This window comes from Schistocerca gregaria, chromosome 3, assembly GCF_023897955.1.
Source record: "Schistocerca gregaria isolate iqSchGreg1 chromosome 3, iqSchGreg1.2, whole genome shotgun sequence".
Lineage (NCBI taxonomy): Eukaryota > Metazoa > Arthropoda > Insecta > Orthoptera > Acrididae > Schistocerca > Schistocerca gregaria.
Genome location: NC_064922.1, coordinates 542300871 through 542323451, shown reverse-complemented (window position 1 = coordinate 542323451; position 22581 = coordinate 542300871). Strand labels below are relative to the sequence as shown.

Sequence of the window (22581 nt, the reverse complement as noted above, 5' to 3'; positions counted from 1 at the left end):
GCACATTGCAAATCCTGTTAATCAGCTGCTGATGCGCCATTTCGGAAATGCTGAAATTATAAGCGGCCATTTCCCTACATCCTGGCTGTCCCGATCACCTGATCTAAATCCGTGTGACATCTGGCTGTGGGGCTATCTGAAAGATTTTGTGTTCAATGTTCCGATTGCAAACTTAGCTGCACTGCATTGCGCAACACATTCTGAACGTGATCCCAGAAACACTTCTGTCAGTTGTCGAACATGCTGTTTCTCGATTTCAAATTGTTGCAGAAAACGGTGGACAGCATACTGAACATGTTTTGCGCCAGTCACACGGAATTTAATAATCCGATTTGATTTTTATTGATGCTTTTTATGAGGTTTTTGGCCTCAGGAAAACTAAAAGCCGATGTGTCTGATGCTTTTAATGCGGTTTTTGGCCTCAGGATAACTAAAAAGCGATGTGATTGATCCTTTTTATGCGTTTTTTGGCCTCAGGATAGTTAAAAACCGATTTTTCCCATTCGATGTGATATGTCCTTGCTGTGGTTGAGGGGCTTACATAACTAACAGTAAAATTACCGAATTAGCAGCAACCAGTCGCAAAATCATGTTTTCTCTATTTACTTTTGGAAATCGATTTCAACTGATTAACAGCCATCATCGGTGCTTTCAACGTATATGTTCCCTGAGTAGTAACACTGTCTTAAGCAGAAGTCAAATAAAGAAAACATGATTTTGCGACTGGTTGCTGCTTACTTGGTAATTTTATGGTTTATGGTCGCTGCACAACTTAGGAACCATATGGAGCCCACCATTCATAACTAACAGTATCACGCCTGTACACCCATGGACACTGAGTAGTACAGTTTGTTTGATGTGAAACGTACGCCTTAGGCATTTGTATGATTCATTTATGGTTCAAATAGCATCTGAGGTCATCAGTCCCCCATACTTATAGCTACTTAAATCTAACTAATGTAAGGACATCACACACATCTATGCCTGAGGCAGCATTCAAACCTGCGACCGCAGGGGCAGTGCGGGTCCATACTGAAGGACCTAGAACCGCTCGGCCCCAGCGACCGGCTATTCATTTATCATTTGTAGTCCACAACTATAAAATTATTGTGCTTACAGAGCCATCTATTGCTACATTTTGTAACTATTTATTTTTCTTCTGCCATTCGTTTTCCCCATTCTTCGACAATATTCCGTTGCAATCTGATGTCATTCTGAACAATGGAGTTATTTCTACAGCGGTTTGAAAGCTTAACTTTAATTATAATCACCCTGTATAAGAGCTTCCAAACGACCAAATTTATCCCGATTTATACATGGTGTTATGGCTATAAGTGCAGATATTTTTATACGTGGTACCTTAATATGTGCAAACTCGGTGTGTTGATTGTTTCTTCTCTGTGTCGAAAGTCTTCCCACAAAGACATTACTTAATTTACTACCTAATGTTTCATGCATGTTCGTAACTGCACCACTAAGTGGAGTACGGCTGCAGTACAGGCCAACCTTTTGTGACCAGGTGTCCATGCATCAGTACCTGATACGCCTTCCATGAGAAACTAAGCTTCAATGGCTTGCTCTTGACACATGCACTTGGAGGTACTAACCAACCCAAAAACATACTACTCCTAATGGCTATTATTAGTAGTCTGCAATTGAAAAATACTGATTTAATGTTGTTCAGTAGACTGTCGTCAGTCACCAGAATCACTAGACATCTCTTACAGCTGTTGCACCCTGTATGTGGAAACTGAATACAAATGACGAAAGAGAAATTCCGATATCAGCCGCATTCGAGGAATGAAATAAATTCAGTGGTATGTCGAACCAGGACTCGAACCCGGATTTCCTGGTTATTGCGAGCGGTCGCTTTAACCACTTCGGCTGTTCGAGCACATTTCCCGTCCAAACCATATTCCCATATGTCGCACGCTACATACGTAGTGTCCCCATTATCCTCACTGACTGAAGTCCCACTTTTACTAAATTTATCCACATTCGTTTCTTTTAATGTGTGCCAAGGCGCTGATGAACTCGACTTTGAGCGCCAGTAAGCCCCAACACACGCACACACACACACACACACACACACACACACACACACACACACACACACACACGATTCCCGCAAGAAGCGCATCCGCACTAAAGCTATCATTATTTCTCGTCAAGTTCGTAAATTTTTTTGTTTGGTGTCTGCTGTTTGGGACATATCGGAAAAAACAGGTACCACTCATGTAAATTAACGCAAATAATGGCATGGCCAGGGCAACGGCTAGAGAAACGGTTCCCACTTGGCAACTTACCCCCTGAGGGGTACAATAAAATTTTGTGAGAGGTAAAAGCAAAGGGTTCAGATGTGTTGGGTCACGAAACTAAATTATTTTTAGAACATTGAATGTTTCGTACGATTGTAATACGGAATACATAAGTTACCAATAATTAAATGTATTCCAAAAACTAGCATTAATATTTAGCACATTGTGGTCGAAGTTACAACTTGTGAAACAAATTTATGACTATCTTCCTCAAACAGTGCACCTTCTGCACAGACACTTTGTATCATGCGTCTACGACAGTAAAATTGAACACGTACGCCACACATACTTAAATATCTTATGAAAATGCTTTCTCCGTGAAGGCCTCACTTTTCGAACTAATTGACAGCGTAACACGACAGTAACTATTTAGTGGCTACTGCACTGCTGTAGCGCCTACACTGTGTTAAAACAAACGTTATGATTTTTCGTGCCAGTGGACAGACACAAAGCATTAGCAATCAGAAGTCTTCCAATTTCTGCCTGTTCGGAAATAAGGAGTCCAGCAGTCAAGTCAGTTAGAAACATTAGGCCTAACTGCAGTTCACACATTTTAATTTGGTTGATTTTAAATGTGTGTGTAAGGTATGGCTGAAGCAAGCGCTGCTAGAAAGGGATCAGTCCCATATGTCTCACCTCACTGTGGATAGTTATATTTCTTTTCTGAGGGCGAGTTGTACGTACCACCCTCCCCTCGATGCAGTAAGAGTTGATTCGTAATTCTATAAGAAGAGGTTGGAAATAAGCAGTAGCAACCGCCTAATTAGTTCTTGGTTTAATAAACAACACATACAAAAACTTCGTATTAGAAATAAAGGTATTCAAAGAAAATACATTTTCATTTTAAATGGCGCGTGGGATTAGCCGAGCGGTCTAAGGCGCTGCAGTCACGGACTGTGCGGCTGGTCCCGGCGGAGGTTCGAGTCCTCCCTCGGGCATGCGTGTGTGTGTGTTTGTCCTTAGGATAATTTAGGTTAAGTAGTGTGTAAGCTTAGGGACTGATGACCTTAGCAGTTAAGTGCCATAAGATTTCACACACATTTGAACTTTTTTTTTCATTTTAAATTTAAGTTAGAGTGAGGTGACGAAAGGCATGGTGTACTTCCTAACGTCGTGTCGGACCTCCTTTTGCCCGAAGTAATGCACCTGCTCGACGTGGCATGGTGTCAACAAGTCGTCGGAAGTCCTCTGCAGAAATGCTGAGCTATGCTGCCTCTACAGCCGTCCATAATTGCCAAAGTGCTGCCGATACAGGAGATTTTACACGAACTGGCCTCTCGATTATGTCCCATAAATGTCGATGGGATTCATATCGGGCGACCTAGGTAACCAAATCATTCGCTCGACTTGTCCATAACGTTCTTCAAACCAGTCGCGAACAACTGTAGGGTGGTAATCTGGAGCATTGTCATCCATAAAGATTCCATTGTAGTATGGGAACATGAAGTCGATAAATGGCTGCAAATGGTCTCCAAGTTGCCGAACATAACCATTTCCAGCCAATGATTGGTTTAGTTGCGCTAGAGGACCCAGTCCACTCCATGAGAACACAGTCCACGCCATTATGGAGCCACCACCAGCTTACACAGGGCCTTGTTGTCAACTTCGGTCCATGGCTTCTTGGGATGTGCACCACACTCTAGCCTATCATCAGCTCTTACCAACTGAAATCGGAGCTCATGTGACCAGGCCACGCTTTTCCAGTCGTCTAGGGTCCAACCAGTAAGGTCTCGAGCCAAGGAGAGCCGATCTCGACCAGCTAGCAAAGGCACTCGGGTCGGCCGCCTGCTGCCATAGCCCATTAACCCCATGTTTTGCCGCACTTTTCTAATGTATACGTTCGTCGTATGTCTCACATTGTTTTCTGCGGTTCTTTCAAGCGGGGTTGCTTGTCTGTTAGCACTGACAACCCTACGCAAACGAAGCTGCTCTCGGTCGTTAATTGAAGGCCGTCGGAAACTGAGTTGTCCGTGGTGAGAGCTAATGCCTGAAATTCGGTGTTCTCGGCCCGCTCTTGACACTGTGGATATCGATGTACTGAACTCCCTAACGATTTCCGAAATGGAATGTGCCATACGTCTAGCTCCAACACCGCGTCAGAGTCTGTTAATTCCCATGATCCGGCCATAACCATGTCAGAAGCCTTTTGAAATGAATCATCTGAGTACAAATGACTGTTCCGCCAATGTACTGTTCTTCTTGTATCTTATGCATGCGCTAATACCGCCATCTGCGAATGTGCATATCGCTGTCACTTACTTTTGTCACCTCAGTGTAGCTGCTAATGCTGATGATGATTGTGGTGGGAGGGGTTACTAGCTAATGTCTGATTGCACTCAGGAGTAATGGTTTCAGAAAGGTTGGAAGCCACTGGGGTGGAGTCGTAATAAGGCATCTTTCTTTTATTTTCTCTATCGCCTCCAAGTACGAGGGTTTGCACGTACTTTTAATTACTAACTAGAAAAAAAAATAAATTAAATAGTTCAATAGTTTGTTTGTTCGCAGCTGCAACTCTGCAGTCGAGGTATAAACTCACATCTCCGCATAACAGTTCCGTAGCACACCGCTAAAATAAAATTGCGCGCAGCTCAGTCACAAAGTAGAGCATCCAGCAGTAATTTGTTTTCAGCAGCAGCGGAAATGCCGCAGTTGCTGCCAAAAAATAATTAACACACAAATGGTACAAGGGGGGAAATAAACGGGAAAATACACCGCTGAGTGAAGAAACATTAGAACAAGCGCTTATCTTTAAATCCTTCGGAGGCTGAATAGAAAGTGACTAGAAGTGCAACACGGGAATTAATTCCAGAATAGCAATGGCGTATTAGGCATTTTGTTAGATATGAAGAAGAATGTCGACAAAGATTTGACGATAATTCAGATAAAGCGTTTTGTATGAAATGCCTTCCTGAATGATGCTGGAACGTGGACAATGTTATATCAAGACTGTGGGCTCTTGAGATGTGGACTTAGAAGAAGATAGAAAACGTTTGACCGATCGGCTGAAAAATGAGTAGGTACTCAGAAGAATGAAGGTGTAGTGGCGGCTACTGAATGCAATGAAAGGCCGGCCGGAGTGTCCGAGAGGTTCTAGGCGCTGCAGTCTGGAACCGTGCCACCGCTACGGTCGCAGGTTCGAATCCTACCTAGGGCATGGATGCGTGTGATGTCCTTAGGTTAGTTAGGTTTAAGTAGCTCTAAGTTCTAGGGGACTGATGACCTCAGCAGTTAAGTCGCATAGTGCTCAGAGGCATTTGAACCATTTTGCAATGGAAGGAAGGTAAACAAACTGGGTACGACATAAGCTGAGATAAAATGAGGAGCTCCTCAAAAGAGAAATGTATTAGGAACGAGAAGGGAGGTAGGACGATATTTTAGATCTTGGAGACGAACATTCGAAAGAAAACAATGCGCCACAAGAACTGGAGACGCAAAGGACCTGCTATCGTCGAAAACAAGACGTCTCGTCACGAGTGCCACATGGAAGTATTATAGGACCGTTGTTCTCTATATACACAAATTCCCTGACATTCTAGATAAACAGCGATCTGCGATTGTTTGCTGAAGACGCTGTAATGTGACTGTCATCATTGAGTGTCTGTAGGAGCACGCCGATTTCTTTGGACAGAATTTCTATTTGCTATGATGAAGGGCAGCTCGCTCTAAATGCGAAAAAACGTAAGTTAATGTACATCAGGAGGAAAAAGAATTCTAGAAAGTTCGAATACGGTATCAGTGCTGTGCCTCTTGATACACTCGTGTTGATGAAACTTCTAGGTGTAACGTTGCAAAGCGACATGAAATAGAACGAGCACGTCAGTTCGGCTATACGGCAGGCGGTTAATCGACCGGTGTATTGGGAGAATTCTAGGAAAATGTAGCTCGTGTATAAAAGAGACCGCGTACAGAACGTACGTGCGACGCATTCATGAGTACTGCTCAAGTGTTTAGGATCGCCTCCAGGGCGTGCTACTAGATTTGTTAGCGTCAGGTTTCGATCAACCCGTGAGTGTTACGGAAACGTTCTATGAACTCAACTGGCAGTTCCTGGATGGAAGGAGTTATTTCCACGAAACACTGCTGAGAAAGCGTAGAGGAACGATATTTGCAATTCACCGACGTACATCTCGCGTAACGACTAGGAGCGCAAGACAAATCAGGGCTAGTACGGAAGCATGCATATTGTTGTTTTTCCCTCGCTCCATTTGCAAGTGCAACAGGAAGGGAAATGACAAGCAGTGGTACAGTATTACACGTATCCTCATCCATGCACCGTTTGATGACTTATGGAGTACGTATAATCAGAAAACTGATTATGGAGACTCCTCATTACCAATGACCGGCGCTTCTATGTTTTGGCCCCTCTGGTGCGGGGGTCTGAATTTGAACCATGACTGTAGATCTACACCCGCCAATAAACAAAATTAGATTACATAACCTTACTTTTCTGGGATAATACATTTTTACGACTAACCAGCGAATAAGTAGGATTGCCTCTCGAAATAGCGATGGAACAGTATTGGGTGGCAACCATTGTCCCAAAAAAAGTATAAAGCAGTTCAGAACTAAAGCTCGTATCTCTACAGAAGAATTTCACATAATGTCGTGCAAAGGGTTTGGTTGTTAGAGACGAGTCACAGCTTCAGACTGAACAAGGATAGGCAAGAGATTCTAGCGTCTCCTTCGTGGGGGACCAATCACTGAAACCCTAAATGAGTATAGTCAGACGGAATTTGAGCCCTATATATCCAGAACGCAAGTCCAAGGCTTTAATCAAAGGACGACCTAGTTCAATTTTAGGGTGATGCCAGGCAGGTGTTCTTTGAACAGCGTGACTCGTAGACATAGTGAAGTTAATTTTGCGTTCAAAGAAAAACCACAGAAACAGACAGGCTCTCGTATTTTTAGCCCCGTTTATCCGAGAGACATGGCAGGCAACTGTCAAGACTCGTTAAAGCGTACCCAACAATTGGTTGCCTCGCGAAACAGGTTTCGTATGTGGCGTGTTGCATACCTTCTGAGTAGTAGAAGCAGTGGTAGACAGCTCGCCGTAGGCTGAAAACGTGTCGTTGTATCTCTAAAGGCTCTGTATGGCAGTTTCATTTCTTTTTTTTCACATTGCATTATACGTGTAGATATTGTGAGTGGTTCTTCAGTCTTTTCGAGAAATTTCCCTCAGTTGCTAAAAGTGAAACTCACTCGCAATGTTTGCTCTGGTGTAAACCATGCGTTTATTTCGATTACCTTGGACCTTTTACCCACCGCTAGTGCCAAAATTTTACTCTTTGGTGTGATCAGACGCATTTAATAGTTAATGACAGAGTGTCGATTACGCGCCGGGATAACAGAACATGTTAAAGCGCCGCTTCCGGGAGGGGGAGGTGCGCCGACTCCGGGTCGAACCCGCTCGGCTGAGAGATGACTAGAGTCGGTGTGCCGGCCAGTCTGGATGTGGCTTTTCGGCTGTTTCCCACATCTCATTAAGTGACTATCGGGCTGGCAACCAAGTCACTCTTTAGTTACACAATTTGGAAACATTCAGAAAACTGTCACTCACTTTCACATGCATACAGCTACACGCTTCAGGCAAATGCGGGAATGGCTCCTTTGAAAGGGCATGGCCGACTTCCTTCCCCATCTTCCGCTAATCCAATGGGACCGCTGACCTCGCTGTTTGGCCTCCTTCCCCAGTCAACGAAGCCGGCCGGCCGAGGTGGCCGAGCGGTTCTAGGCGCTACAGTCTGGAACCGCGCGACAGCTACGGTCGCAGGTTCGAATCCTGCCTCGGGCATGGATGTGTGTGATGTCCTTGGGTTAGTTATGTTTAAGGAGTTCTAAGTTCTAGGGGACTGATGACCTCAGAAGTTAAGTCCCATTGTGCTCAGACCCATTTGAACCAACCAGTCAACCAAGAAACCTGGTACACGCAAACTGTTGGGGGTACACATATTCCGTCCGGTGGGGTAGCGGTATGGCGTTGGGAAGGGCAGCCAGCCGCCTCTTAAATTAACCAGGCCAAACCCGTTAATAACCTTGCCAACACTTCGCCATTGCGGGACAAAGATAGAAGAAAAATAATGACAGTATGTCGCCTATTCTTTGAGAAACGTGAGGCTCGATAAGAAAAATCCAGGCAGTGTCTCTTTTCCATTGTACTAATAATAGTGTTACTAGTATTCGTTATTCAATAGTTATTTCTTCATACTCGTAACACATCAGTAATATTTTAAACCAACACAGTACAGACTATTTTACAACTATGGAAACACCTAAGTTGGAATCTATTACATCATTGTGGGAGCAGTGATCTCCGAGTATTCAGGTTTAAAGAAGACAGAAAGCAGTCTCAAAATCCGTCATTTACTGGAGCAGATCTAATGGCATTATTCTTTCGAAGAAGTAAGTAAACTGAAAATGAAGTATTACTGGTGTAATGAAATGCATAACCGAATACAACTAAACTCATGGGTCTAAGTATTGTATTACTGGATAGAGAATCTGTAGAATCGTGTCTCATACTCAGAGCGTAACAACTGAAGCTATAAGATTTCACACGCATTTTTGTTGCTTCTCTTCCGCGCATCCCTACATACGTTTCCGTAAAGTTTCATTACCCTACGATCACTTGTGTTTCAAGGGGCTGTGTATGGAGTACAAGAGCGGTCCTATGAAATTTCTCTGGGTACTCCTTGATCTGGCACAGAGGCGCCATCTAGAACAACTTACTGGATTGTTGTTGTTTGTGTGGTCATCAGTCCAGTGACTGGTTTGATGCAGCTCTCCATGCTACTCTATCCTGTGCAAGCTTCATCTCCCAGTACCCACTACAACCTACATCATTCTGAATCTGCTTAGTGTATTCATCTCTTGGTCTCCCTCTACGATTTTTACCCTCCACGCTGCCATCAAATACCAAACTGGTGATCCCTTGAAGCCTCAGAACATGTCCTACCAATCGATCTCTTCTTCTAGTCAAGTTGTGCCACAAATTTCTCTTCTCCGCAATTCTATTCAATACCTCCTCATTAGTTATGTGATCTACCCATCTAATCTTCAGAATTCTTCTGTACAGGGGTTATGTAACTTAAAAAAGTCTTCGAGTCACTCACATGTATGAGAATCTACTGCGTATCCTCGGACCTTTGTAACACTCTGAAATTTGGCACCATATCAGACTATTTTCGGAACTGCAGGAAACTGGAACCAATCTTCCGGTTAATGAAACCCTTATCTTTTTTGTGATGCATTATATAATATTTCTTCCGTGTGCAATTCTGAGTCGCGCCCTACGTACAGAATACTTCTACACATCTCAACAGTCGATTCCTCCCCTTATTCTCACTCCCCCAGTAGTGGTTAAGAGGAACGGAACCTACCGTGGTCATGAGAGGACTTAGAGGTTCTAGCTCGCATGCGTTTCAGGCACTACGTCACGTGCTGCTGAGCGGACACGGCGGGGACGCCCACCTTTGAGTGTCCGGTGATGGTGTGGATGGCGGCAGCGTCCGGCGGCGAGTACGTGGCCACGTCCAGCAGCCGCAGGAAGACGGCGCCGGCGCGGGACCGCATCGCCATAGGAGTCGGCGGCGTCGGCGTCGGCGGTGACGTCGGTGAGCCCGGCGGCGTCGGCGTCGGCGTCGGCGTCGGCGTCGGCGTCGTCGAGTTGCTGAACTCCTCCTCTGCAAGGAACAGCACGCGATCAAGTTCAGGTCACCTAAAGCGACAGCAGAGCATTTCCCTCTGCCCTCAGGATACATCAGAAATTATATCACAGTTTTTGCAATACGAGCAATTCAGAACATTTTTCCGATCCGAGGTTTTGAGAGGCCTGTACGACGAATACATCCATAATAATTTCATTCAGTTGGCCATGCTACAGCTGCAATCAGTATTGCGTGCTTATGGAATATCGTCAAAGTCATGTGACTGGATTTGCAATTTCCTGTCAGAGAGGTCGCAGTTCGAGGTAATTGACGGGAAGTCATCAAGTAAAACAGAAGTGACCTCAGGTGTTCCCCAAGGTCGTGTTATAGGCCCTTTGCTGTTCCTTAGCTACATAAACGATTTTGGAGACAATCTGAGCAGCCGTCTTCGGTTTTTTGCAGATGACGCCGTCGTTTATCGACTAATAAAGTCATCAGAAGACCAAAACAAACTGCAAAACAATTTAGAAAAGATATCTAAATGATGCGAAAAGTGGCAGTTGACCCTAAATAACGAAAACTGTGAGATCATCCACATGAGTACTAAAAGGAACTCGTTAAACTTCGGTTACACGATAAATCAGTCTAATCTAAAAGCCGTAAATTCAACCTAGGTATTACAATTACGAACAACTTAAATTGGAAAGAACACATAGAAAATGTTGTGGGGAAGGCTAACCAAAGGCTGACTTTTATTGGCAGGACACTTAGGAAATGTAACAGACCTACTAAGGAGACTGCCTACACTATGCTTGTCCGTCCTCTTTTAGAATACTGCTGCGTGGTGTGGGATCCTTACCAGGTAGGACTGACTGAGTACATCGAAAATGTTCAAAGAAAGGCAGCAAGTTTTGTATTATCGCGAAATATGGGAGAGAGTGTCACAGAAATGATGCGGGATATGAGCTGTAAATCATTAGAAGAAAGGCGTTTTTCGATGCGACGGAATCTTCTCACGAAATTCCAATCACCAACTTTCTCCTCAGAAAGCGAATATATTTTGTTCACACCGACCTACATAGGGGGGAACGATCACCACCATAAAATAAGGGAAATCAGAGCTCGTACGGAAAGATATAGATGTTCATTCTTTCCGCGCACTATACGAGATTGAAATAATAGAGAATTGTGAAGGTGGTTCGATGAACCCTCTGCCAGGCACTGAAATGTGATTTGCACAGTATCCATGTAGATGTGGATCGCGAACACTGTTAGTGTTTTCCACATCCCTGTGTATTGCTGTTTCTTTTCCCCTCTTCTCACCTATTAACCTCATCCTGCCACTTCTTGCTCTCCTCCAGACCAGTGAGTTTTTCCACATGACGTTCCTTTTATAGTGATGCTATATATTTCTGTCAAATGTCATTAATGACATTCGGCAAACATATAACGAATAAATTACTTAATAAAGTGTTAATTAGACTGACATTCCTGCAATGCCATACATGTATTAATAATTATTACTGTTATTGTGAATATTGTATTTGTATACAGGGTCAATCATTTTATCTTGAAACTCTTCGATTGATTCGTGTTTGCATAAAAACATTAACATGAGATTGTGGGTCCGCCTTGATGAAAAATACGTTTGTTTCATTTTTTTTCTTTCCCAGCCTAGCTTCAGCGACATAACGCCAACATCAGTGGGTTTTTGTTTATTCTAAAACATGAAAAACATGCATCGTTAGGAACATTTATTACATATGTACTATTTGGTTTCAAATATTATATCCTGTGAATAGTTTTACAACATCTTATTTAATTAAAGTCACAGCATGGTCTCTGCGTTTGTTTCTGTTACTTTCTATGTTCTGTTACCGTTTCTTCGGCATACACCATGTCGTCTGCGACCGCATGTTATACTACTGGGAAATGGCGTAGTGTAGTGGATACAGTTTTTGTGTACATTACACTACGTGTGGTGGTGGTAAGGTCTTATGGGACCAGACTGCTGAGGTCCCTAAACTTACACACTACTTAATCTTACTTACATTAAGGACAACACACACACCCATGCCTGAGGGAGGACTCGAACCTCCGACGGGGAGAGCCGTGCGAACTGTGGCAAGGCGCCTTACACCGCACGGCAACCCCGCGTGGCATTCCATGTTTGCTTCAGTTTACATTGTGAACTGTATTTGTCGGTATAATGTGTTCATGTTAGTTGTAGCTCTTCTTCCTATTCTGTGTTTCATCTAGGAGACAGATTATGTCATCGTAAACACACTCCACTTCGCAATAACACACTCTTTACGGATTTAACAGAATTGATCAAGCACACACACATACATACACACACACACACACACACACACACACACACACACACACACACACACACCAATCACTCCCCCAAGACACAAAGAAACATAAACAAGGAACAGGGGCCGTCAGACTGCCGCTATCATTTTCACAATCTTCATAACATTTTCGCAACACATGCGAACAGCAAGATGGCATAGTGTTTTAAACTATGACTAAGTTGTAAAAATTACGTTGTTTCTGTGTGCAAAACAACCTGCAAGCCAACTAACGAACGTGAATACATGAAAAATTACGTAGCTGTAAATGCACACCAAAATTGTATCCACAACACCACGAGAATTCCCAATAGTATAATGCTCAAGCATATAAGTTCACTCTGTCATATGTTTTTAGTAACAGCCGTTCATACAGTAGCAGATGACACGCTTCATGCCGAAGAACCGGCTACAAAACGCAAAAAAATGTGTCTGAAATAGCGATAACAAGCGTAGAAACCATACTGTGATTGCAAGTAAGTAAGTTTTATAATAAACTTATCACAGAATACAATATTTGGAACCAAAAAGTGCACACATAATAAATGTTTCTAATGTTTATAACGATGCTCGTTCTGCGTGTTTCAGAACAGAAAAAATCCCCCTGATGTTAACGACATGTCGCTGAAACTGGTTCGGGAAAGAAAATAAATAAAACAAAAGTGTTCTTTATCAAGGCGGACCTAAAATCCCATGTTGTTATACACATGGTGATTAGGTGGTCATATTACAAACTTTCAGGGAAGGGTAAATGTACCAATTTGAAGCAAGTGACCCAAATTTGGAAACGATAGAGTCGAAAGATACAAGTGGAAATCTACTCAACTTCCGCCTTAGCTTCGCGCATCACTCAAAGAGCCCCAACTTCTGAACCCTAATCATGACACAAGGAATTACCGATGAATACTTAGTGTACCTTCAGATAATTTTCGCTGTTGTTGGACAACTAAACAGCGCACACAACTTGGTGTCAGAGAGACTGAAAATCCTATGTCTATGTCACAGGAACTACGAATTCCATTGACGTGCATGAGTTTTAACAAGCTGCTACATTTACAACAGTTGCTCAAACCAGCGTCCCCCAGCGTTAATGCATGCATGGCATTATTGCACAAATTCCTGTCGTACCAGTTCTAATATCACCAGTGTGTGTATGTATTGTGTGTTGAACTGGGGACCTAGAAACGATGAAGTGGCTTCGTCCCCGCCGTAGCCCTCAGTGGTTCACAATTCCGCAACAGCAGTCCACTTACCCTACCGCCTCCCCACACCGAACCTAGGGTTATTGTGCGGTTCTGCCCCCAGTGGACCCTCCCCCCCCCCTCCGCTCCCCCCTCGGGACCGTCTCATACCAGACGAGTGTAACCCCAAATGTTTGCGCAGTAGATTAAGTATGGTGTACGCGTACGTGGAGACAGTGTTTGCGCAACAATCGCCGACATAGTGTAACTGAGGCGGAATAAGGGGAACCAGCTCGCATTCGCCGAGGCAGATGGAAAACCGCCGAAAAACCATCCACAGGCTAGCTGGCACACCGGACCTCGACGCTAATCCACCGGGCAGATTCGTGGTGGGACCAGCACGCCTTCCCGCTCGGGAAGCAGCGCGTTAGACCGCGCGGCTAGCTGCATGGGCTATCTCCAATGTAGTTGAATAGTATCGCAGACAGCGAGAATTCATGTCAGAGGTCCCTCATCAGACTGAACAGGCGTCACATGTACAATACTTTTCGCGTGGTCGCAAAGGAAGAAATCAAGTGGGGTGAGATTTGGAGAGTGCGCTGGCCACAGAACAGGACCTCCTGTGTCCGTCAGCTTTTCAGGAAATGTTTGCTCCAGGTGTTCACCAACACTCGACCCAAAATGAGGCGGGACTCCATAATCTTGAGATGATATCCATCAGCCTTTTTCCAAGTGGGATATGTTCCAGGAACCTGAGTAGTATCTCTGATAAACATGGTGTTGTCACTAGTACATTTAAACGGGGAGGAAGAAGGGGGCCTAGTAGGTAATTGTTAACTATGCCTGCCTACACGCTGACGCTCTTCTTGGCGTGGGGATTCTCATCGGCCAAACATGACTATTGCGAGTATTTAGCATTTTGTCTCGGATGAAACAGGCTTCATCTGTGAAAAGTACATTCGCAAGGAAATAAGGATCGACTGTAAGGCGCTGCACAGGACACGAAGTCTGAAGTCTGCAGGAGTCAAACCACGCACTTTCTGAGGGTCGTCGTGGTGCAGCTCCCTTTCCCGTAGTGCTCGCCACGCAGTACTCAGCGAAACATTCATTTCAGGTGCAACAGGTCGAGTGCTGATTGCAGGTGTCTCAAGTAGTCGAGCAAGGGCAGCGTCTTCTAAGTCAGGGTCCGTGTATTTCGTCGTTCTACTCTGTCGTCGTATTATGGTACCAGTTGCTTAGTTTCACTGAAGCTTTGGAACAGTGTTAGAAACATGGTGCGGGCCGGATGTCTTCGATGCGAATATCTGGTCCTGTGCAATCCTTCCGCTTCTCTGCTGCTTGCCCATACACGCAAATCACATCTGCGAGTTCCGTCACCAGGTACTTCACCAATGCATTGGGGCTGACCGACGTTACTATTCCAATTTGTAAGCATACGGTCATGTCAACACACAGTACGCCATCTGCACTGGATTAATTGTATTATTAACCCAACCTCTACGCCGGCCGCGGTGGTCTAGCGGTTCTAGGCGCGCAGTCAGGAACCGCGCGACTGCTACGGTCGCAGGTTCGAATCCTGCCTCGGGCATGGATGTGTGTGATGTCCTTATGTTAGCTAGGTTTAAGTAGTTCCAAGTTCTAGGGGACTGATGACCAGAGTAGTTAAGTCCCGTAGTGCTCAGAGCCATTTGAACCATTTGAACCAACCTCTACACCTACGTGCTCGTCGGAATTACCTACCCTACAATCTCAGCAACAACAGTACCGGTACATGTATTCCACTTTCAAAGGTATCATAAAGGTTTTCACTTCATAACTTTCGAATCTGTCGTTTCCGAAGTAGTGTCTGTTACCTCAAATTGACACATTTACCCTACTCCATTATCCCTGGAAGTTTTTACCACAATTACGGAATTACTCTGTACATTGTTATCATTATAATAATCAGAGCTATAATTTAGATATAAGAGCTATAATTGAATGTGCTGACTGTTCAGCATAAAATTCGGACATTTTATTTAATAGAAAAGCCAAATATTTATGTTCATTGTACGAAATCAGGTATGTTAAGCTTTAAAAAGTGAATGTATGAAATTACAAATGTTTCTTTATCTACGTATAACTAGCGACGAGCCACGGTTTCGCACGAGTAGCACTAACAATGAGCTTGTACGGTCGAATGACTTGTCAGGAATAGCGGTAATTTTGTTTACGGGCCACAGCATGAAGTTATGATTAAAATTCAAAGAAAAATGTTAGGTAACTGAATATTAACTCTTAATTCTAGTATAACTTAAACGATTTAAGTAGTGCTTGCCAGGAAGGTTCTCAGGAGGCTCAACTTAATCACACATATCATCATATTTCAGCCACTTTTCGCGAGATATTTCTAAATTATACGTCCAAACCTTCCTCGTGAATCAGTCTGTCTAGTGCTGAAATTCCGAAATATTTCTAAATTATACACACCAACCTTCCTCGTGAATCAGACTGCCTCTTGCTGAAATGTGCACCAAAATCCCTACAGCAGTTCCTGAGATTAGCCCGAACACACATCAAGAAAAACGTTTAACGAATATTGCAGTAGAGAAGGGTACATCTTACAAAGATGATCTGAAACTGGCCGCTAATTTCCTCTTAGTAACTTTGTCTTATGTTTGTCGTTTGGTATCAGAACACTTTTTAAGTAAACCTAAAAAGGTATACAGCTTCAGCTATACATTACGTTTTCGTTAGAAGTATCACTCTTGAGTTCTACGACTGCGATGCATATGTAAAGGACTAAAACGTAGAACAAAACACGTATGTAGACAACTTTTCCACGCAGATGTAGATACGTGGATTTCATAGCACTTCAGGAAGGTAAAGAAGTTCTGTTACGCAAGTTTAACGTTCAAACGTTCAATCTATTCTTGCAGCTTTCATTAAATGTAAGAAACAAGGGAGGGGGGGGGGGGGGGATGGTCACATCGTGTAACGCGTTCTACGTAAGTTTTTCAATACAGGGAAGTTATTCACTCCGCTGGCAATACAAATTCAAAAGACTGTCTGATGTCTCGACTTCACGAGATATGGGCTCTAGGTTGTTTTCTACACTTCTTTAGGCAATGCTCAACTCTTTTTCGTTATCCTTCACTTACACACGTTAATTAAACAGTTACAACAGGAAACTCACAAAAGATAATAGCACACATTTCAGGGACAGGGCACATGTCCTCCACTGGTTTCTGGCGTGTATTGAACTGTGCCAAGTGTTACCCCTTTGGCAGTGTTTGCTTGTTTATTTTGTGATGACAGAGTAAAGTTTATTGGCTTCATTTATTTAATTACTTTCCGAAGTGTTTGGGATCCCAAATGGGTCCCTAGTACTCCGGGATTATTTTCCTTTCTTTAATTTTCTTATTTTCTTGTCTTCTTTCTATTTTTGGTAGTAAACGGTTTATTGTCTTAATTTGGTTATCATCATCTTCAGGTTATTCTTTAATTCTGTAGCTCTTCCTGTGCTGTCATGGATTTTGGAACTTTAAAACGGTGTCATGGTTGTGGACCGATCGTGGCTACATTTCGTAGATGGAGTGTTCTGTCCCTAATGAAGTCAATCTTGCTAAAAATTCCCTCTGCATGGTCTTTAATTTTTTTTCAGCTATGCAATTTCATTTCACTGCTGCTGCATTTCTCTTATTCTGGTCTATCTTGTCACTGACAGTGAACATTTCAAACATTCTGAAGTATCCGCAACTGACGGGTGTTCGTTATACACGTTATTCTCTATGTTCCTTGCCTTTTCCTATTGCAAAGCCATGCTGTTCTTGTCAGTAGTACGGATTTCTTCCAGAAAAATAAACATGCTGTTCTACGCGAACGACTGCCTGCCTCGTGTGCGTCGCAAGAGAGAAAAAACTATAATGCACTAGAAAGCATCTGCTTCAGTAACTAAAAATAGGAAACAACTTTCTGTAAAAAGTAAGAAATCATCAATCTCGTGTTTACTTCCAACACATATGTTACGCTTTTATAAATCTGCACCACCATCTGAGCCCAATAAATTCGTTATTAATTTATACTGGGGCATCCTGAAATGTAATGCCTCCGAAACTTTTATGTGAAAATTCGTAAAGCTTTTTAAAGAAAGCAAACGTTGTTAACATTTTATTGTTAACATTTTGTCCGCAGCTCGTGGTCGTGCGGTAGCGTTCTCGCTTCCCGCACACACGTTCCCAGGATGGTTTCCCGACGGGGTCAGGGATTTTTTGTGCCTCGTAATGACTGGGTGTTGTGTGATGTCCTTAGGTTGTTAGGTTTAAGTAGTTCTAAGTTCTAGGGGACTGATGATCATAGATGGATGTTAAGTCCCATAGTGCCCAGAGCCATTTGAACCATTTTGTTAACATTTTACATTGTTATTCTTCGTGTCTGCATACTTATTTATCTACTTAGTCACTCTGACGACGACCCCTTTTTTCCCAACGAGAGACCAGTTTGGTGATACCGTTACTGTAGAAAGCTTGACTTGGTTGACGGAGCCATAACCTCCCCTCTGCTTGCACCGTTTTATCACTGTTAAAGTGAAGACCTCGAAGGTGATTTTTAAGTTTTGTAAACAGATGAAAATCGGACGGGGCCAAGTCGGGACTGCTTGGAAAACAACCGATGACAGCAAACCAAAGTCGTCAGATTGTTGTAGATGTTTCAGCGCTCGTGTGTAGTTTGGTACTGTGCATCATGTGTGGACGAACCCTTCGGATTCGAAACTCGAATAAAACAATGCTGTTTCTCATGCGCCGACTAGTTACTTTACACATCGCCGTGTTACACGCTGCAATTCGGTTCCCTCTTGGGCCAGAGGGCTGAAAATATGTAGACGTGAAGAACAAACATGTAGAATGTTAATAAAGTTGGTTTTATTTTAAAAGTTACAACGATTTTCACATAAAAATTTCACGTTGGTGAGATAGAAGAATCTGTAAACAGATGAAAAACTTCTATCAGTGTTGTTTCTCTAGCTTCTTAACCAGCGGTCGGATTTGTGCCAGCGGGTGAGCCAGGTGTTACCAACATACCGTGACAAACTAAAATTTGTTACCAGTCGGGGATGTAGCCCTGAATTTATGCATTTCCGAAGCAGTATCCATCAATATATTTTTAAAATTCTGATGTACGTGGTTGCGATGTAGGAACATTGTAATTACAAATTTGCATTCTCGAGCCTTTAATTGCATATTTCCACTCACAGTTAGGCTACCTGAGCATATGTGTATGTCTGAGTGAAGTTTTTATTGTCATTGATGTTCCCTCCTATTACTGCAGGAGCGTCGTTGTTGCTCGTGCAGTGTGTGGGCGCATTGTTTTGAAGAAGGAAGAGCATAATAGTTGCATTATTTGGGCTGCATAAAATCAGGCACTTCACACCCGGATGGAGACTCTCTTGTTTTAAGCATCTTTACGTGTTCACTGTGCGCTCAGAAATGAAAAGAGCGACGTGGCGGAATGCACATGCATACTTAAGACACTGTACAACATACGTGTGCAAAGCGTTGACGGATTGTCACTGTGATTTTAATTTAGTAACCAACTGGAGGTTAAAAAAATAGCACATGTATTTCGGGCCTTGCTTTCAGTTATTGAGATTTGAAATTGTAAGTTGGTTGAAAATGTTAGTCGTACGTGGGTTTTACTTCATACACTGCTCCGAATTTATATCTGCTTCTCAGTACAGCTGTTTGATTCAAGGGACTTTCTCGTCCAAGAGTGTCACTAATCATTTTCGTGGGTGTTCACCCAAAAGCATGAGAGGCGCCACGCAATTTAAACAGAATCAGCGAAGGCACGGATTGCAATAATACCAGCCGTCTTCATACGTCACGCGGTAGGCGAGAGTTCTTTGCACACAGCGTTGGGCATCAAAAAACGTTGACAGAAAAATTAACAAAACGAACAGTCTCACTTGTATATAGCAAGAAGAGACATATAGTTTAAACGCTTCCTTCTACTGCGCAGAAGAAAACAAAGTTATTAATGTAGAAGCAAAGTCAAGTTGAATTTAAGTAGTTGAGTACTTATTTGATTGTACTGGAGCACTGGTGTGGACACACACATTTCTCATGTTGGGCGATGGACATTTACGGGAGGGTATTAATCCAGAAGTAAATTAAAAATAATTTAAATAAAAAAGAATTTTTAGTATACCATGGTTTTAAATCGAATTAAAAAATATAAAATCATTTCTCGTAGTCTCATTTAGATTCCCAGTCTCCTACAGATAGTACCTAATATTAAAATTTCATTACTATTTAAATACTTATATTTATATTACTCTCGTCTGTGTGAAATTTTTCAGAGTGTTTGAAATATTTAAAAGAGATTACAACAGAGACATGTGCTGACTGCAGGTTTATTTCAGTTTCTTCTCACCTGGCGGCAACCATTATATTGCTTCCTCCTACATATATCTCGCAAAAAGGCTGAACGTAAAAATGAGAGAGATTCGATCTCACGTGGAAGCTTACAGGCAGTCCTTCTTCCCGCGAATCATACGCGATTGGAGCAGTAAAATTGGGAATGACAGAGGTACACAAAGTACCCTCCACTACACACCACACAAGAAAGCGAGTTAATAATTTATAGTTATCCAGCTCTGATTTCTGCTGGAAGTTTTAAGTCTCATTACCTCATTGGGATTTGACGGTGGTAAACGAAGTACACTTCGCCACACTCCAAGCAAGAAAGCGAGCTAATATTCCATTGTCATCCAGTTCCGAGATAGTTTTAAAATTTCAGGTGTCTAGCTCATCGGAAAGTTTGTTATAGTCACATGCAAAATTTTTTCTGAGTAGACAGACAGACAAACAAGAAAGCGACCTAATGAAAACTTGGCAAAACGGGTATTGGTTCAAATGGCTCTGACCACTATGGGACTTAACTGCTGTGGTGATCAGTCCCCTAGAACTTCGAACTACTTAAACCTAACTAACCTAAGGACATCACACACATCCATGCCCGAGGCAGAATTCCAACCTGTGACTAAAAGGGGTATTCTTCGCCAGCAGCCATCAAGCTGTTTTGGGAGGTTCCGCTTGGTAGTCAGGCGATTACCACAACTTGAGCTGATATCCAGAATACTGTCAACTAAGAACCCCCGCCGTCGCCCAGGGATATCTGGCTGAAAACATAATGGTTGTTCTGCAACAGCCCACCCAACTCTGCGGAATAAAGAAAGAGATTCGTCAAAAATGTTATAAAACTTATAATCGTATTCATCATTGCATGGTTCCAGACACACAGTCTACAAGACCATCGAGAACATCGAATTTGCTACAACCGCTGGAGACAAGAAGAATCGTATTCCAGTTAAGTCTGTCGCTGCTCAAGCCCTGCTGGATGGCCCTGCTGTTTTCGTCAGTTGCAGACTCAATTTTAGTTTAGATATAAATTATTCATTTGGTAATGGCAACGGATGGTTCACTGTAGCAATTGTTCGACGTGGTACTGGAGTACCGAATGTTCCATGACTTGAAAGTTTTGTGGACAGAGACATTATTGCCTTTCGTACGTACCATATTTCTGAACTAGCTAATAATGATTTTGGTAAATCAGCATATGTTTCTCCTTCGTCTTTGTCTTTGTATACACGTAACAGGAGGAAAATATCTGTTAATGAATCTGTATTTATATGGGTTAAAGGAAAAGGTGTTTGTGAATATATAAAGTTTGTTGGTGATTGTACTGTATCCTTATTGTACTGGTACCTTAAAAGATAGCACATTTAGGCACTAGCAAGGAATTAATTTACAGCAAGCAATACTAAAATTTTAGTTGGCAGTCAGTATCACGGTTTTTTAAGTTTACAGGAATCCAATATTGTGTCTAAGCTTTGTAAATGTAATGTTGTCGTTGAAATAAAGTTTGGGAGCAGGAGGGCATTTTAATACGGACGTAAAATAAAGACTGCTGACCAGCAGAAAAGTGTTCCTACCGGAGCACTGGAAAGGCCAATATGCTCCTGTTTAAAAGACTGAAAAGTTCGGTACCAGCTGCCTTATCCTACCTTCCTCAGCACCTTTCAAAATTTTCCCAAAAATTTTGGCATGCCAGCATGTTCACGCTGTTTTTAACATTTAGCTCACCTCTCATCCCACAAGCCCCCATAGCTGTAACTCGCTCACATCCAATAGTCCATCGCCGTGTAAGTCTCTCATACCCACACACTACCACTTGCCCATTCTCACTCACTCATTCAGCCCAACTCATTCTCATTACCTCTTGGTGTCTCTCTGTCTCCTGTCTCACAGCCAGTCTCCTTCCTTTTGTCCTACTACTAATGTCTTCTCTCACTGCCACTGTCTCCATTTTTCTCTCACTTACTACTGCTATCTCATTCTTTACCAATGCTCTTGTCTCTCCTCACTACATCTCCGCCGGCCGGGGTGGCCGAGCGGTTGTAGGCGCTTCAGTCTGGAACCGCGCGACCGCTACGGTCGCAGCTTCGAATCCTGCCTCGTGTATGGATGTGTGTGATGTCCTTAGGTTAGTTAGGTTTAAGTAGTTCTAAGTTCTAGGGGACTGATGACCTTAGATTTTAAGTCCCGTAGTGCTCAGAGCCATTTGGACCATTTGAACATCTCACTTCCCCGTTGTAATTGTCATACAGTCTGTTCGTCGTTATCACTGGCTTTCAATCACTTTGACTTTCTCCTTTATTCCTGTCCGACTGTTTCGTTCAGTCTTTTAATAGCGCTGTTCTGTCATAATTACCTATGTTCCATTGCCACTGTGTCCCTCTCTTTCTCTCGCATTGCCATTGCGTCCTTCGCTCTTTCTATACCACAACCAATTACTATACAGGTTGTCCCAGCTATCTTGTCCACCCAAAATATCTATGGAACAATAACAGCTATTGGCAAACGACTTTCACCGGTATCAATGTAGGGCTGGGGCCCATGAATGCACATATTTGGAAACATTCTAAAACGAAAGCATATGTGTTTTTAACACAAACTTATGTTTTTTTTAAATGGACTTCCTATATTTTTTCTTCAGCAATCCATAGCATGACAAAGCACATACACAATGGCGTTGATTG

The 22581-nt window shown here is 42.9% G+C and overlaps 1 protein-coding gene across 1 annotated transcript in view; it reads right to left on the bottom strand.

Moving 5' to 3' along the window:
- The window catches only part of LOC126355457 (uncharacterized), a 217899-nt gene that overhangs the window by 8171 nt on the left and 187147 nt on the right, over positions 1-22581 (bottom strand). The window contains exon 3 of the mRNA XM_050005772.1: positions 9786-9997. Coding sequence (XP_049861729.1) covers positions 9786-9997 — 212 coding nt within the window. The remainder of the gene's footprint in view (positions 1-9785; positions 9998-22581) is intronic.